Consider the following 17,213-nt stretch of genomic DNA (forward strand, 5'->3'; position numbering starts at 1 on the left):
TTCCTCATTGTCAGAATATCAGTGTGTTGAACTTTAACCTCAGTTTGTGAAGTTACATGATGAAAGTTTATTTTCTGAAGAATCCATTCATAATTTTTATTTTATTTTAACATATTAACACACACACACACACTGCAGAGAGGAATGCTGGGTCACATGAGTGGGCTGGCTTGACCTACTTATGTCCAATGAGAGGCCTCCATTTCCACCTCTCCTCCCCCTCCTCCTCCTCCTCTCCCCCCTGCAGCCTGGTCACATTGAATCTCATGTGCTCCACAGCAAGAGAAAAACAAATCCAGCAAAGGAGGAGGAGAGGAGAGGAGGAAAGGAGGAGAGGAGAGGAGAGGAAGAGAGAGGAGGAGAGGAGAGGAGAGGAGGAAAGGAGGAGAGGAGAGGAGGAGAGAGGAGGAGAGGAGAGGAGGAAAGGAGGAGAGGAGAGGAGGAGAGAGGAGGAGAGGAGAGGAGAGGAGAGGAAGAGAGAGGAGGAGAGGAGAGGAGGAGAGGAGAGGAGGAAAGGAGAGGAATGGAGAGGAGGAGAGGAGAGGAGAGGAGGAAAGGAGAGGAATGGAGAGGAGGAGAGGAGAGGAGACTCTATATGTGTGATAGTGACGTGTACAAACCTCTCAATATAGAGGAGAAATAAAATAATGTCATATAAATATTTTAGAAAAATGACATAGAATATTATATGTACATTTTATTTTAAAACAGTTGAATATCATAGAAATATAGTAGATGTCACAAAGAACAACAGAAGCCGATAAAAACACCATAAAGGTCCATTAAAAAGTCACAGTGTGCTTATTATTGACTGGCTCATATACAGTCTAACCTCTGGGTGCAATACAAACTGTGTTTTAATGACTTCATACTTTAAATCAGACATTTCTCTGTGCACAAACAAAAACATGAGCTGAGGCCAATTAACTGAAGTGGCTCAGCCTCAGTCTGCAGAGCCTGGACAGCCTGCAGTATGTGACACTGGATGGAAGAGACGGAGTCCTTGGCAGCCTCCACAAATCCCTATCAGCCTCACTCTCATTAAACTTCCTTAGCAACAGTGGTTACTAAAGCACAGTGATGTTGTGACGACCTTTGTCTGAGAGGAAAGTAGGACAGGGCTTAGACACGCCTGCTCCGCTGCTTCAGAGTGGACTGGGCCAAACACCACCATGACTCATCCCTTTAACACACTCCACTGCTAAACCACCGCTGTCCTTACCTGAAGACTTAAGTATCTGTCCCAGTGCACAATGATCACACCTGTACACAGATATTTGTATGGAAAGTGTCCTCAAGCTGTACCTACAGGGAATTTATAACATGGCTATGCAGATTCCCACAGATCTTCGAGGTTTTTAACATTGTTTACCTTTGTTTTTATTATCCTCTGATATTGTCTTTGTCTGAGCGAATAAGCTCTCACCACCACCACAGCGTCACGATGTGTCATATGATGTGCGTCAAGTCCCGCCCCTAACAAGCAGCATCACACCCCAGCACACCATCAGGACACCCACCACCTAAACTTCATGTCCCAGCCCCAAGAGCTGATCTCCAGAGCTGGGGCTGATGTCTGTTCTAACACTGTCTTTGTAATAACAGTGTTAATGATAATGATAATAATAATAATAATAATAAGAGAGAAGGAAGTCGAGCTGCTACAGGAGCTGGGAAGGCACAAAAAAGCCATTTCTCTGGAACAAAATATTTATTTTCAGGGCTGGAAATCAGACAGTGGCATGAAGTCTGTCACCACCAGTGATTTCATAGTTTTATGATTTAAATAATGATTGTTGAGATATTTCTGGTTGGATTGACAGACTGACATCACCAACCTAAAAAAAGGAACCAACACCCACCTGCTTTATTTTGTTAATGTAACAAAAATGCTAATCAGTGTTTGTTGTGAATGAACGTGCAAGGGTTCACGATTGGTTTTCTTGTTGTATCATCTGTGTCACAAAGAACCTGCTATGAAGCTTCCAGGAGCGTAAACTGGATTTTCCTCCGCTCTAATTCATGCTGAGGAGGTCATCTAGAGAGTCCATAACACAGGACTACAATTACACAGAAGCCCTTGTTTTGTGGGTCAGTTTTTTCCAGCGCAGTGTAAACAGTGACATGTAATCCCAGTGTAAGCATCGTGCCTACAATGGTCTTATACCATTACACGGCTGAAATTATGATTTACATAACCAAAGCTGGCCTGAATGAGCTCAGTCAGAGAGTTGACCTCCCGCTACCTCTTAAGACTCACCTCTGAGCCAAGACTTATTATTAGTTGTAAAAAACAACGCACTTAATGAAACCTCTTGTCTCAAAGAACTTAAGTAAAAGAGGCAACCAGAGTAATTTGGGGTTTTCAGTTAAACTCATCATCAGTGACATTGTTAAGCAGGCCAATAACCGACTAACTGTGATCTGTTTGGGTTGAGCTTTCTAATCCAGTCCTGGCAGAGTTGTTGATGCTGTCTGTGACCTTTGAATTCTCCAGGTTGAATGAAGGAAAAGAGGCTTTATAGATTGCGTAACTTCTCCGCTGATTTGGTTGTAAACTGTTCAGACACGAGCAACAGCAGGAACACACGTACATGAACAGATGATCCAATACCTGCTGTGAAGCCTCTGATGATCTATAAATACTCATCAGTTTTCCATCAAGACAATAATCCTGATTCTTAATCTGAACAATGTGAAGATAATGAGTCATAATGATAATGATGCTTTATTTAAAACAGAAGACAGTTTCTCAACCTCGTGTTTAGTAAAAAGTATGATTCCATGATTTTTGGTACTGATGAGGAGGGCGGCTCCGCTGAACTGAAGACTCTCCTCTGTTGGAAGGAGGGGCACCTAGATTTTAGGTTACAGAAGTATCTGCAGTGGAAATGCACAGAGCCTGGTACGTGTCAGGAGACATCCCTCTTCAGCGTCACCGTGTCTTTAAAAAAATAACTTCATAGTTCTGGAGCATCGTGGCTTCAGATCCACAAAACAAAATAAAGAGTAAAGATGATGTAGAGAGTCTGACCTTGGATTAATTATCATGAAGCTGATAAATGCTCTGAAAGTGCAAAGTTTGAATTCATCAGAACTGTTTTTATGTTACTAAGTCATCGTATCTGGTGCCACAGACGTGTTGTGGATTATCCCTGTTAAAGAACAATAAAAATAAAATAAATCTGAGCTCCATAGCTACAAACTCTCTGTGTGAAAGCTGATGTAGCTCATCTGAACTGACACATCTTTCCTTCTCTTATCTCCTCTCGTTTTCTCCTCTTTTCTTTACTCCTTCTCTTGTCTCCTCTCCTCTTGCTTCCTCATCTCCTCCTCTTTGAACTTCTTCTCCTCATCTCTCCATATCCATTTCTGTGTGAGAGCTGCTTCAGCTCCTCTAATGTCAGCATCTAAAACTGATGAAGCTCAGCCCCATATCAAACTCTTTTCTTCAGAAGAGCTAGTGTAGCTCATTTTATTTAGCAGGGATAATGAACAATAAAATTATTGCACCAAATATGGATAAAAGCTCATTTTCATTACACATTGAGTTGTATCTTCTGTGAGAGCTGATGTAGCTCACCTGAACTAGGATCTACATATTTTCTGTGTTACAGTTAATTCAGCTCTTCTGAAGTTAGCATTTATTGTTGTTGTTGTTTGGTTTAGCTCATGTAGCTCAGAAGGTCCTGAGAGGTCAACCGGTTAGTTTGTGCCATCAAACCCTGTTTGTATCTTTAGATGATATATATATAAAAACCTGCAACAATATCTGCTGTGAATACAATGTCTTGTTCTTCAAGATATAACCCTCCCACAGTTAAAAATGTAATTTCAGGGTAAAATATTTTTTTATGTTTGCACATACAGTATATTTACATCTACATTTCCTCAAAAACTATTAGTTTGGGGGAAAGACTTGATCTCTCTGGCTCCACAGAGTTTTTATTTACCAATGTATCAGTCGCTCAACAAGAGGTCGACAAGTTGTTGCTCCATCAGAAATGTCACAAAGTCATAACTGCAAATATGGTCCAAAAGATGCGTGCACTCAAGTTTGTGTTCAGGTGTCTGTGTGTGTGTGTGTGTGTGTGTGTGTGTGTGTGTGATTTTATTAGTGTTTCCAAGCGCAGCAGATATTTATAGCTGCACTTGCTAGCAAGAAGGGAAATCAATACTCAGAGCCCCCGGCAGGAGGAATATTGGCTCGACCCTTCCACCTCCAGCCCTCGCACACATGCTATAAATACCACCATTCACAGCACACACCAACACACACACCAACACGCAAACATATTCACACACTCCAAAACAACCAAAACGACACACCGGCACTTAATAAATGATTCCCTCGATGACCTCTTCACCAGAAGCTCAACAGTAAAATAATCTCATTATTACAGACTTTTATGTTGTTCCTGCTGAAGACAGACGTCAGCAACAGAACGAAACAGAGAGGAATCCATTTAAAGTCCCTCATGAAATGGAAAGACTGAGAGAGAGTTGTTTCTGCATCGATCTACCTCTATGACATAACACATGTTGCAGTCCAATAATAACACAGTGTGTGGTACAGTACGACTTGTGAGGACACGCAAACAGTCAGCAAAACCTTACAGGGATTTAATTCAGTTTCTCTTCCACACTTTCTAACACTGGACTGAAGCTCTCAAACTCAGGTTTGATTGGACAGATCCAGGTACTGATTCAACAGGTACAGGTTTCAGTGTTACATCACTGACTCTCTGTCGTTTCATGTCCCTCCACGAGAGCAGGACTAAATATTCTGAATGTCCCCCAAAATAAAACTGAGGAGGGGGCCCTCACCCATTAAGCACCTGCCAAGAAATACTAGAGGTGGACATTTTTAAACAATGACTGAAAACATACCTGTGCAATTTAGCTTTTAATTAGCTCAAGTCTTTTATTTTGTTTTATTATATTTTTTTTCTTAACTGTTTTTTCTGTATTTTAATGATTTCCCTGTTTGAACTCCCTGTCTTTTTAAAATTTGTCAAAGCACTCTGTATGAAAAGTGATATGTAAATAAAGTTTATTATTATTATTATTATTATTATTATTATTATTATTATTATAGTGTTGCTAAGCAATGATGTGTTTGTGGATCATGTGGCCATTTAGAACTCACTTTATCTCATAACACAAGTGTCACGACGCAGCTCTTAATGACAGACGAAGGAAAACTGTCCAGTCAGTAGATCAGTGCTGTTAGTGAGTGGATGTATGAATGTGTAGCGTTGTGTGTAGTGAAATACGAGGGGAGGGGTGGGGACAGCTGATCCTCAGTCTAGTCTGGATGGACTGACCCGATGCACCGAGTTACACTGATACAACTTCAGCAACACACAACCCCACAGGCCACAGCAGAGCCGCTGGGCTGTGCAGCTCTGCAACTGTGTTTCTGGACTGTTGTAGGTGTAAGCTACTTGACATAAAGTGTCATAATCCTTGAACACGCTGCACTGTATTAACATGAATTCTACTAAATCTCAGTGAGTCAGACTCGAGTCATGGTTCACGCAGCGTTGATGCAGGTTTGCTCTACGTTTGGTTAAGATTCAGAGAATTCTGTAAAAATCACCATGGTTGTGTTTTGATGCAGATGTTTATGAACATCCGAACACAGGAAGAGTTTATATAAATGCATATTTTTTATAAATATTTATTATAATAAACAACATGTGGCTTAATCTGGTAAAGAGCAAAATATTTAACCTCCAGTAAAAAGTCATGAAAAGATTTACACTGATTGACTTTCAGAACCAGTGAGATCACAGATTACCACCATGTGTATAAATATAGATTAAAAATGTTATATTTCATTTATACTGTTTTTACACTGATAAAATATTTACCTCTTTAAAATGGACCAGATTTATTATTCATCAGATTCAAGTAGATCAGTTTTTGCTTTTGTAGCACTTTTATTTTGAAGGTTAGGGTTATGGTTAGTCTTAACTTGATCTAATAAAGAAGTTATACTTTGGGTTCATACCACGTCATAAATACCATGTTACTGCAGCTGTGGTTTAAAGCTGAAGCTGCTCCGTGGTCTTTCTCTTATCTCCCTGTCAGATGATCCCTGACATGTTTACTCTCAGTCCTTCGACCCCTGAGCTGCTGCAGACAAGAAAAACACGCCTTGTTAGTTTGGACAAGCTTGTGGCAGCAAACTTCAGGCTCCATTGTGGCCCTTAAGAACAATCCAGAGCCGGGAATGCAGACCCTCTTAGAATAGCTTCATCCACGGAGAAAGCCTTCCTGTCGCTGGGAATAAAAACACACACCGCTGTGTGTACCAGCCTGAGGTTGTCGACAGCGTGAGTCCAGGCTGGGAACAGAGGACGGACAAAGACAGGAGACGGGGCAGGGCTGCAGCAGAGACGTAATGACCAAGCGTCCAGACGCACTGAAGGACAAAATGTTTGAGCCTGAATACAACAGATGCACGAGTCTCAAACAGACTTTCTTCCCTCTGGGTTCACTGTAACACATTTCTCAGAACATCCATCTGTAGGTCTACTAAGGTGTAATTTCAGAATCGTGTTTTTGTCCCCCCCAGGATCTGAGTTGGTGTTGGTCTCAGTGGTGAAGGTTGTTGGGGCTGAAAACTGCCTCCAGCACTATTTACAGTGAGATATCAGTCAAAGCCCAACACTCTCACAGCACAACGAGAAACAGTCATGAAACTTAATCTATGGACACAAATGTTTTTGTGACAACACGACTTTGAGTTTGTCAAATAGTCACAACATTAATTGTATTGATTTGTGTAGTCGACAGGAGTTATTCTTTGTTTCTTTTTATTAAACTGTTTTATTCTGTTCAGACTCTCACAGCTTGTGGTTCAGGGTGGAGACAGATCCTGGTCTGGTTTAATACAGTTCACACTGGATTCATCCTAAACCACCATCTGTCGCCGACTTTCACCGCGGCGTCTGTCACCTGAAGCACGGACCGACTGAGGTGTGACGGTCCTGCTCTTAGATGGTGAATTTAATGCTTCATTCAGAAAATGCATCACATCAGCTGGAGACACCAGAGCACAGCCCCCCCCCCCCCGAAGATCTGTCACTGCAGGGAACTAAAGACAGTTTCAGGGTCATGAAATTACCAGGACAGATACACAGCGTCTTCTTTTTGTTGTTACTGTCATTTTTATTCATTCAGAGGATTTAAAAGACATTTCACAGACAACACACTGAACCTCACATTACTTCCTGTCTATGTGGTTGTTTACTAGTTTGAACTATTTAGGACATTTGTTAACCACTAATGAGAACTGAATGAGTCCTGGTTACTACAGGTGGGTTAAACAGGTTCAATTCACTTTTCCTGAAGTTACTTTGATGGAGGATGTGACAGTGGGAGATGGATGGATCATGTTTTACAGGAGGGAGAGTCGCTGCAGGTCTTCATCCGTCTACATCTCTGTCTCTATGGACGGGCTGGGTCTCCGGTCCGTGGCCTCTCCGTCCCGCTCTGCCTCCAGCTCCGAGGTCTCCGGAGGTGAAGGAGGCCCCGTGATGCTGCTGCTGGTCACAGGGAGGCTCCATGATGTCGTCTGGGTCATGTGACTGTCACAGGTCAGAAAACACAAGACACTGAGTTCATCAGCAACAAGACAGGTTCTCCACCCCTGAGGTGGGGTGGGGGTTCCCTCCAGGCTCCATGTGGCCCCCAGTTAACTGCCTGACCAACACTTTGACAAACCAGCGGATAACATCCCTGTGTCTGCCTCCTCGTGTTCTTTACAGCCTCAATATCTCGTGGACATTTAGTGCTGCTCTGCCTCAGAGCTGCTGACAGGTTGATCTCTGGACCTGTCAGAAAATGTCTGATTCCTCTTACTTGATGTAGTATTTCACTCCGTCTGCAGTGTAGGCCTCCTCCCAGCCGTAAGGAAGACCTGCAGGGGGGGAGAAGACAATCATCAAACCACTGAGAGGACGCCCCCCCCCCCCCGATGGATGTCACACCACCGCCCGTCACTGTGGGATTTTACTGTACTTTTCCACACTGATCTCTCCACTTACTGTACGAGCTGGAAGACAAAAAGTCTCTTGACCCTGTTTCAGTGAACAACAGGGGCCAAGTTTCAGATGCTGCCCCCTGGACAACAGCTCGTAAACTGAAACCAAACATTTCACATGTTCAGAGAAAAGAGGGATTGTGGGGGGGTCTATATCGGTGACCGGGGGCCATGAGGGGTTTGACATGATTGGTGACACATCACATGTTATGGCATTCTGCATCATGTTCATGTTTAACTCCTGTGAAGAACCTGAATCTGCTATAAATGTAAGAATGGCACTGTGGTTTTACAGTGTGTGCTAGCACTCTTTTACAGTGTATCCATCCGCCCAGGTCTTCAGTGCAGATAGTTCGTTAACCTGCTGTGATGCTGTCGGTTTGAAAACCTGTCACTGGACCTTCTGTCTGTGTCCGACCATTTCTGTAACGTTCAGAAACTGTGAATCTGACATTCACTGAGGCACAGCTGCTGTCTGCTGGTCAAGACTTTATCAGGAAGCAAAGAAGACGACAAAAGCCGGAACATTTTTTTTTTTTAAAGTGAAGATTGTCTGATTGTGTTTTATAACTAATGAAGGTCTGTCTTCAGGATGCAGTAGAGCTGCAGCTGTAAATGGATCTGTATGGCTGAGCTGTGGTCAGTGGGACTTCTTCCTGCTCTTGAACCTGTGATTCACCTCCTGCAGGAAGCTGAACGCTCCCATGTGCTCTGCTCATCACGTTAATCTTCATGTATGTACACGGAGACGACAATGTGGTTCTCACCGCAGGAACAAAGACATCCGATCCGAGCTGCGCAGCCGCTTTGTGTAGCTGTGAATACAAAGTGTGAAGCTCTGCGATACGTTTCACAGGCCGGGTTTCACCCTGCCAGTCTGAGTGTTGACAGGAGGAGTGAGGGGGGGGGCGAGGTGACAGGTGCTGAAAACACGTCTGTCAGAGAGGAAGATAAAACGTATTGTGACGACCAGGTCGCTCACAGCACCCTGGGTTCCTGGAAAACCTGGAATCTTTACATCAGCTTCTCAGTCACGGAAAAGGCCTGAAAACTCAAGGGGTTTATTTCTGGTGATATTTAAATGAAGACAGGAGATTTTGAGATTTTAAAGCTCATACCTTCAGAGAACTGAGCTGAGGTTGGGTTTGTGAGACACATTCAGATTAGTTCATCTCTCACAGACTGCGTCACAGTTCAGGACCGTCCGATTTCAGAGGCTGTTTGAAATGTGGCCGAGACGTGTGTCCTCTGTTTCCTGGGTAACGAAGGCTCCAACCAGTGGATCCTTCATGGACCAACATATCCCAAGATTCATTGCGTCACTAACAGCACAGACACAGAGTCTGAGGATCAGCTGTTAATGTCAGTGTTGAGTTTCCGCTCAGTTCAACAGTAACAGTACAACTGTTAAAACCAAGGACCTGAAAACCTCAAGTTTTTGTTTAAAAAAAAGGTATGTGTCGTCCCGGTTGCTAGGCAACAGGAGCCACACTTTGTGACGGGCGGGAACAGCCGGTGACGCAAAGTGAAAATCCTTTCTTGTTGTTGTAAATATGTAATCTTTTGTATTTATATATTTAGTACATTATTATATTGTTATTATTTATATCTCTAAATATCTGTTATTGCAGTTTCTGCAGATTTCCTGTTCTGTGCCACTTTGTTCCTGTAACACTGTGAATTTCCCCACTGTGGGACTAATAAAGGCCATCTTATCTTATCTTATCTTATCTTATCTTAAGCTGGTTTGCAGGTGGTCTGTGGACTCTAACCCTCCTGGTGGATTTTGCTGCTGCTCGTCTTTAGGTCCCAGAATATGTTGCTTGTTTGTAACAGACAGATTTTTTCTGTGGTTTGTGTTAATTTCCTCAGAGTAACGACACTCGTCGGTTCCTGCCTCAGAGATGTTCCTGTTGAGTTCTGTCTGACTGAGGCTTGTTAGTGATGTGGTGGTTTAGGTCACTTCAGAACAACCACATGACAGATTGAATCTGTTTCTGCAGCTCAGAGACCACGACTGCAGGAAACCATCTCCAGGGAGAAACACGTTCAAGCCCACAGAGACTTTCCTTATTTAACTGAAGCATCGTTACTCAACAGTGAGTTTAAGACCAACATGGACAAAGAGTCTTATATCAGCAGAGTCTGTGCATCTGCTGAAACTCCTCGACTCAAATGTATAAATCACTAGTTTTCCTCTATTTGTCTCCCAGACAGAGACGAGGGATCTCAAGGAACTTGTGCTGTAAACAAGACCTATTGAGTTTACATGGGGGGGCTGGTTGTACCCTGTAAGGCCCTCAGTTTCCCTCAGACCTGAGGATTTCTATGTGTTTATGGATGGTCTGATCATTACCAGGGTCTGGAGGCTGTTGTGCAGGTTTAAAGGGTTAATAATGTGAAAGACTTTTCATTTTTAACGACCTCTGACGACCTGCAGTTAAACTCAGTTCAACAAGGAGTTCTTCTCTTTAACGTCAACGACTGTGAGTCTGAATAATGACGGATTTACAACTGGTTTAGGTTTAAAGGAACACACCAATAATCTCAAACACCAATAAACCATTTTCCACCGGCTGCTTGAATCTGGTGTAGGTGTTGGTTATGATGCAGATCTGCTCTAATGATCCAGACACTGCAGCTCCGGGACACAGTCATCAGTTTAGTCCGGTGGAGTCGCCATGGCAACAGAGACGCAAAGACTGGCGGTAATGACTGCTGCACAGACGAACCCCACTGTGTGTGTGAACGACTGTCAGCCACACACACACACACACACACACACACACACACACACACACACAGTGTGGCACAGATGTTTTCAGACTGATTCTATTTTTATTTTTAATAATCTGCATCAGTTCAGCTTCTCTCAGATCCACCTGTGGCTTCAAACAATGATTTTTATTTGACTTTATTATATTTAATTATAACAAATAGATTAATTAATTGATCCAATTATAAAGGCTCTTTTAAATTCAGTAGGACGTCCTTCATTCACCTCTAACGTCAGGTACTTGACTGTCTCTCATTTCCTGTCATCTCTACTGCAAACAAATAAAATAACCAAAGAAAACTTCCCAAGGAGTAAAACTGTGGTTTGGTCCCTTTAAGATTTTATATTTTATTGCATTTAGATAAATAATAAGATTATGAGCCAAGATTCGACACCTCTGGAGCCACAAGAACTAAAACAAAGTAATAAAGGAGGAAACTTTAAAGCGAGCGTCCAACACAAATCACCTGTTTTTGTAAATGAAGCAGCTGCTCTACAGCCATCAGGGCTCTGCTGCTCTGTGGCTGTTTACACATCACTTTAATGAACACACTGACGAGCAGCATGTGACTGCAGCGTTACACCTCCACTCAGGTGCAGCTGATTATAGAGCAGGTCTAGGTTCTATATTAATACTGTGAAAGTATCAAAGCCTGAGTCCACAGAGAAATGCACACAGCCTGTATTCAGAAACTGAGCCTGGTGTTTCAGTCACTTCAATTGTGTCTGACACATTAAACAAGTAAAGAAAATCATGTTTTTTTCTGTGGCTCTGCTCAAGAGAAAACCTCCATAATAACTAATAAAGTTATAATTAAATCATATTTTCTTCTGCTCACAGTTAATGAGCAGGTGATGATGTTCTTAATATCCAGGTCCCAGAGGCTGATTTCTTAAATTGTGTTTTTCCTTTATTGGGTTCAGTCAGTGCTTCGTTCGGCTCAGTCACCTACAAATCACACTGCGCTCATATGCAAATGTTCTGAATTATTAATGTTCAGAGTTCAGCAGGTTCAGTCCAGGTTTATGCTCTGATTTTCCAGCAGGTTTAAAACTCCTCATGTTTGTGGTTCTGCTTTAAGACGCCTGTCAGCATCAACACTGGTTCTGTGAGATTAAACAGGGAAACACGTCGTTTGTCTTTTAGAGTGATTAGTGTTTTCTGCTCCGCCTCCTCAGCAGGTGTGTGATCTCAGGTTTCCACCCAGATGTTGTTGCTGCAAACTTCAGCCAGATTTTGATGAGGCCATTAAAAGATCAGTCAAAGCTCAGAAACCGGGTGGTAAAATCTGACATTTCTGTTGGTGTCATGTGTTGATGTGAGGCAGGTTCAGCCTCCTCATCAGATCTTTGTTTGTTTCCCATTTCCTTCTGACATCAGCTGGTTCCTTTTCCCCATGACCACCATGATCTGAACCAAGTCCTGAACCACGGAGGAGGCGGAGCTGAAAACACTGATCTTTGACTCTCAACAACAGAAACAAACCTTCTCCTTTAGTCTGAAGGAAAACTTTGACTGAGCCCACAAAACTTTACATATAAATTGTGAAACGACAGATTTTATTTGGAGCTTAAACAGATTCTGTTCTCACATTAATGATACAAGTTGTAATTACTCAGTTTTTCAGCTGCTGCAGCCTGAAGCGTCAGAGTAACATCAGTGAAAGTTTTGTTTTCTTTAGTTTATCTGATTAAAAAAAAGTAAACTAATTTTTGCATCTATCACCATCTGTCATCATCTATTTAAAGTTCAGTTTATTGCGTCTTTTTGTACAAATATGCTCTGTTCCTAAAGCTTTATTATTCTTCTTGGTTATTTAATTTAAGGGATATGGAATTTGAAAGTTTTTTGTGAGGGATCATTTTGGTTGAAGCGGTGTGGACATCTTCTCTGCAGTTGTCTTTACGTCTCACACACATGCTGAAGGACACAGCTCTGTTTCTGCTCGGTGTAAAAACCTTTAAAGGTCACAGTCGACAGGTTTTATCCACTTATTTCTAAATGTTACGAGCCATGAGTCATTTTTAATAAAATATCAGCTGCAACTTCATAGGCTTTGACTGTGTGACATGAACCTGCCTCAGGTTGAAACTGTTTAGTGAAAGAAATACAACCCAGACAAGTGCAGAGTAGATTGATGCTTATGAATGTAAGACATGGTTGTCATGGCAACAGTGTCCAAGTTGCTCCTTGCAAACAACGGATGAGTGAACTGAGTGAAACTGCTCAGTCTGAGGCCTTTCAGTGGACTGTTAATCGTGTGTGTGTGTGTGTGTGTGTGTGTGTGTGTGTGTGTGTGTGCAAATCCATAGTGAAAACAAGCTACAGGTGATCTCACACACACACACACACACACACACACACACATACACACACACACACACACACACACTGTGAGACCTGGATGGAGCTGACCTACTTTCTCTTGGTTTTCTCCACCAGGACACTGTGAATGATGGAGCACGTCTCCGCTCGCCGCCGCCTGTGATCCTGAATCACGGCTGTTAATTATGTAACTGTGCCCACGTCCTCCCACCAACACTTTGATGGAGGGAAATTAGGTGTCTGTGTCAAAAACCCACATCCTGCCTGCTGAATACAAACTGGATCTGGACGTCCATCAGCATGGAGACTCGTTTACAAAGTATAATCAGCCTCAGAGCCAACACACATCTGCTAACTTCCACGGCCCTCACTCCATCCGCACTCTGAGTGTTTGGATTGAACCTCTCACACTTGAAGGTCCTCTGAATGACCCCCCAAGACCCCAGAATTACATCCGGCTCTGTGTATTTGCTGGAAAATGCTCATAGTTCCATAACCTCTGGATCACCCACCGTACCAACAGTGGATTTCCTGGATCTGCTCCAAACTCCCAGCACCCTGGGAAAAACACTATGTTCTCCTCGACCCCCCCCCCCGGAGCTATCTGATGGCTAAGATGCTCCACATCCCCAAAAACTCATAATAAAATGTCCCTGAATTACATCCTGGCTCATGTATTTTCTGGAAGTGCTGCAGTCTCAGCCTCCCACTGCTTCAGCTCCTGTTCCCTGAACTGCTCATCACCTCCGTGTATTTTCTGTATGTACACAGCTCTGTAAGATCACTGGACACATCCACTGACCCAACTGGCTCCGTTTATTTCCTGGAAACATGCCACTCCTCCAGGCCTCCTGAACTACCTGTGACTCTGAAGTAAGTGACATCATCCCTGTTGGCCAATAGAGGTTCGGGACAGTCTTTAAGGACATCCCACGTGATTTAGCATTTGGCTAATTAACTATAAACCATGAATCACATCTGCGTTTTTTCCTAAACGTGCTGAAAGTTTTTAAACTGGGTTTTAGTCCCAGTTCTGTTCAATACGCTACGTCCATGTTAACAGGGAGACACTCACTTTATAAGCTCCTCCTGAACTGGAGGGTTTCTCACTGTTCATCTTCTGCCTTTAGTTCTCTGATATGAAGTTAGTGCTTTTTTAAATCTTCACATTTCAAACAAAAAACATTTTCTTAACCTTTTTTCATTTCTTTTAATCAGTTACAACCTGAGTTTGTTGATGATGTCTTATTCTTGTTCTCAAGTCTCTCTTGAAAAAGACTCAATGAGACAGTCTGATTAAATAAAGATTAAAAACATTAAAAATCTGAAAAACCAAATCCAAGTCGAAATAATCTGGACACAAACTAAATTTGACCCAGTTTGATCTTGATGTGGCTGCTGCTCTTCACAAAGAAGAACTCATATATGTTGACAGTTTGTTTCAGAATATTTACTCCAAAAAAGACAAAGGATTTACAGCAAGTATCTCCAAACATGACAAAAGCTTCTAAAGTGTTCAATCAGGCCGGAGCTCCCGTACTGTTTGATATTTCCAGGCTTTGCTTTGCTGGCTAATCTACTGCACGAACACGAGCATTCAGCCACTCAAACACAAAGCTACACATTGATCAGATAACTGTGAGTCATGAGACAGACTGAGAGCTACAGTGAGGTGTTTTCTAACTGGAGTAACTCGCTCTGGAAGAGAGTGTCTGCTACGATAAACAGCAACCATATGATATTGTAACGTTGAAGTGATATAGTTTGATATTGTTTCTTAAATTAAGGTATTTATTGATGCTACCGAGACCATTTAAAGGTAGGTAAACTAAGTAATATTCAAAGGACTACACCGACGTTTCGCAGTTTGGGCCATTCCTCACCTTTGTGACGGTTTGGCACCAATTTAGTGCCAATTTTAAAGGAACTATTTGTGCATTTTGCTGTTGCTACATTAGCAAACATCAGCATTAACAGCTGTTTAATTATTTGTCTGCCAAGAGCTTCAGCTATCGTTGTGTTTGCTAGACAAAAGGTTAGCATACACACTACTTGTTGATGCTACAGTGACTCGGTATCGGAAAGTGACGAAACAGGCTGACTGGGCTGGGGCTAACTGGTTAGCATGCTAACTACAGTACAAGAAAGGCTTTCTGCCTCTAGAGACAGCTGTTCTAGACTAGTAATGCTAATGTTAGCTAACTAAACTTATATATTTCACATTTAATCTTTAATTCATTAGGAAGACGGTTTGACCAACTAGGCCAAAATCATTCTTGAAACTACTTATTAACATGTGTGAGTGCTAATGGCCACTGCAGGGAGAGAACATTGGTGATTTTCAGGATAAAGTCTGAACAAATGAACAAATTTCAACAAAGTATTATTCTTGAGAGGGGGTCCTCACTTTTTACATTTTTTTTGTTTAAAATATTTCAGCTTTTTTCTCCCTGAAACTCATAAAACTTCTTGATTTCACTTTGTTGCTGTTTAATATTTTAATTTAATAATCTGATGATCTAGTGCTGGACGATGAATCCTTTAACTTTTGTCACCTGTTACTTCTGTGAAGGTTCAGCCGATGGACCTGATGGTAACTCTCATCACATATTAACAAGGTTGAATGGGCCAAACTGAAAAACGTTCATGTAGTCCATCAGCATCACAGTGGTCTCCTTCCAGTGCTTCCACCCGTACAACGTGAGCAGCGTCGGTGTTAACAGCTCTCAGGAAATCATGAATTGTAACTTGTACGCCGAGGTTCAAACACTGGAATAAAGCCACAGTTCAGTGTATTGACTATTCAGCAAATGTGCAGTGATAAATGCTTCACAGAAACAAAACAGAGTTTCATGCAGAGAGAAGACATGAGTCCATTGCTAGCAGGTAGAGGAGATGAGGAGTTGTCAGGGAAGAGAGTTCGGATTCACAGTTGGCTGTTGAGCTCCTGCTGACGTCCCAGAGCCTCGCTGACTTTGTTCTCCTACAGTCGGGTCCTCTAGAAGGTCAGCACTGAAACGGGGAGGACAGTCACTCACAACGGCAGGTTGGCAGGATCAGTTTGGTTTCAGCTTCATCCGGTGGGAGTCGCATGCGGGGCAGCACAGAGACAGAGAGGAGGAGGAGCAGGAGGAGGTGGAGGACATGCAGACCTTCATGCATGGAGGCAGTCACTTACAGTCGACCTCCAGAATGGCTCTGACAGTCCTTGTGAGCTCCTTCGCCTCCTGGGCCAGCGTGGCAGCCGTCCACGGATTCTTCTTGTAGCGAGAGGGGAGGCCTTGAGACGACGTCCCGACTTTAACATCTCCAGAGCTGCAAGAAGAGAGAGGGACGAGTGAGCAGAGAGAAACCACGACTAAGCCACAGACGGAGCCTCATGGAGGGACCCACATGATGACCACGCCCTCATGGGTGTGGCCTTCCCAAAAACACTCTGCTACTGAAACTAGTGATGAATACAGTCAAGTCTTTTTAATATCCACCAAGAACAGATTTGGGACCACCCTGTAAAAAAGCAGCTAATTTCAACCAATAGTTAGGTTTACTGCCCAGTGACCTCTAGTGGTCACAGTAATCATGACGAGAGCAAAGGAGGAAGTCAGGTGATGTTAAATAATGATGAGGTCCATGACAGCAGGACGTCAGGATTGTTCGTAAGACTGACTTACAACTGACTTACAAACAAGTCAGCTTTTTTATCTGTTCCACAACCTTAACTGTGCTTTTTCTTCATTGTTCCCATGACGACGAAGGTCCTCTAACTTTTACAAACCCATGCCTGATGCCTAATGAAGATCTGTGTAAAATTAAAATTAGCTGGGAGCTATGTTTTCGCTCTACTCTCTGTTCAACGTCCGTCATAAAACCTGTTTAAACTTTTTACATCTGAATAAGTTTATTGGCCTTTTGCCTTCCCAAATCTATTCTGTTGTGGAGCTGAATTCATCATTTTAATTACAGTCACCACAAGAGCCTCTCTTGACAGTTCAGTGGTTTCGAGGACCCAACACTCATCTCTGCAGCGAAAGCTTAAAATAACACTCATGAAGCAGCTT

At 42.7% G+C, this 17,213-nt stretch overlaps 1 protein-coding gene across 2 annotated transcripts in view; it reads right to left on the minus strand.

Annotated features, from left to right (window-relative positions):
- Window positions 1–7,144: 7,144 nt before the first annotated feature.
- stxbp4 (syntaxin binding protein 4) overlaps window positions 7,145–17,213 on the minus strand; it is a 40,370-nt gene continuing 30,301 nt past the window's right edge. Inside the window, exons 20-22 of one of the 2 annotated variants that reach the window (XM_071462735.1) lie at window positions 16,334–16,470; window positions 7,873–7,930; window positions 7,145–7,598 (exon numbers count right to left, since the gene is read on the minus strand). In XM_071462735.1, coding sequence (XP_071318836.1) covers window positions 7,445–7,598; window positions 7,873–7,930; window positions 16,334–16,470 — 349 coding nt within the window. In that variant the 3' untranslated portion in view covers window positions 7,145–7,444. Of the gene's footprint in view, window positions 7,599–7,872; window positions 7,931–14,583; window positions 16,168–16,333; window positions 16,471–17,213 lie in introns of those variants that run through there. The other variant, XM_071462736.1, reaches the window with a different exon arrangement.

Source organism: Trachinotus anak, unplaced genomic scaffold, assembly GCF_046630095.1.
Source record: "Trachinotus anak isolate AG129_WGS33_773 ecotype Australia unplaced genomic scaffold, CSIRO_AGI_Tana_v1 ptg000025l, whole genome shotgun sequence".
Lineage (NCBI taxonomy): Eukaryota > Metazoa > Chordata > Actinopteri > Carangiformes > Carangidae > Trachinotus > Trachinotus anak.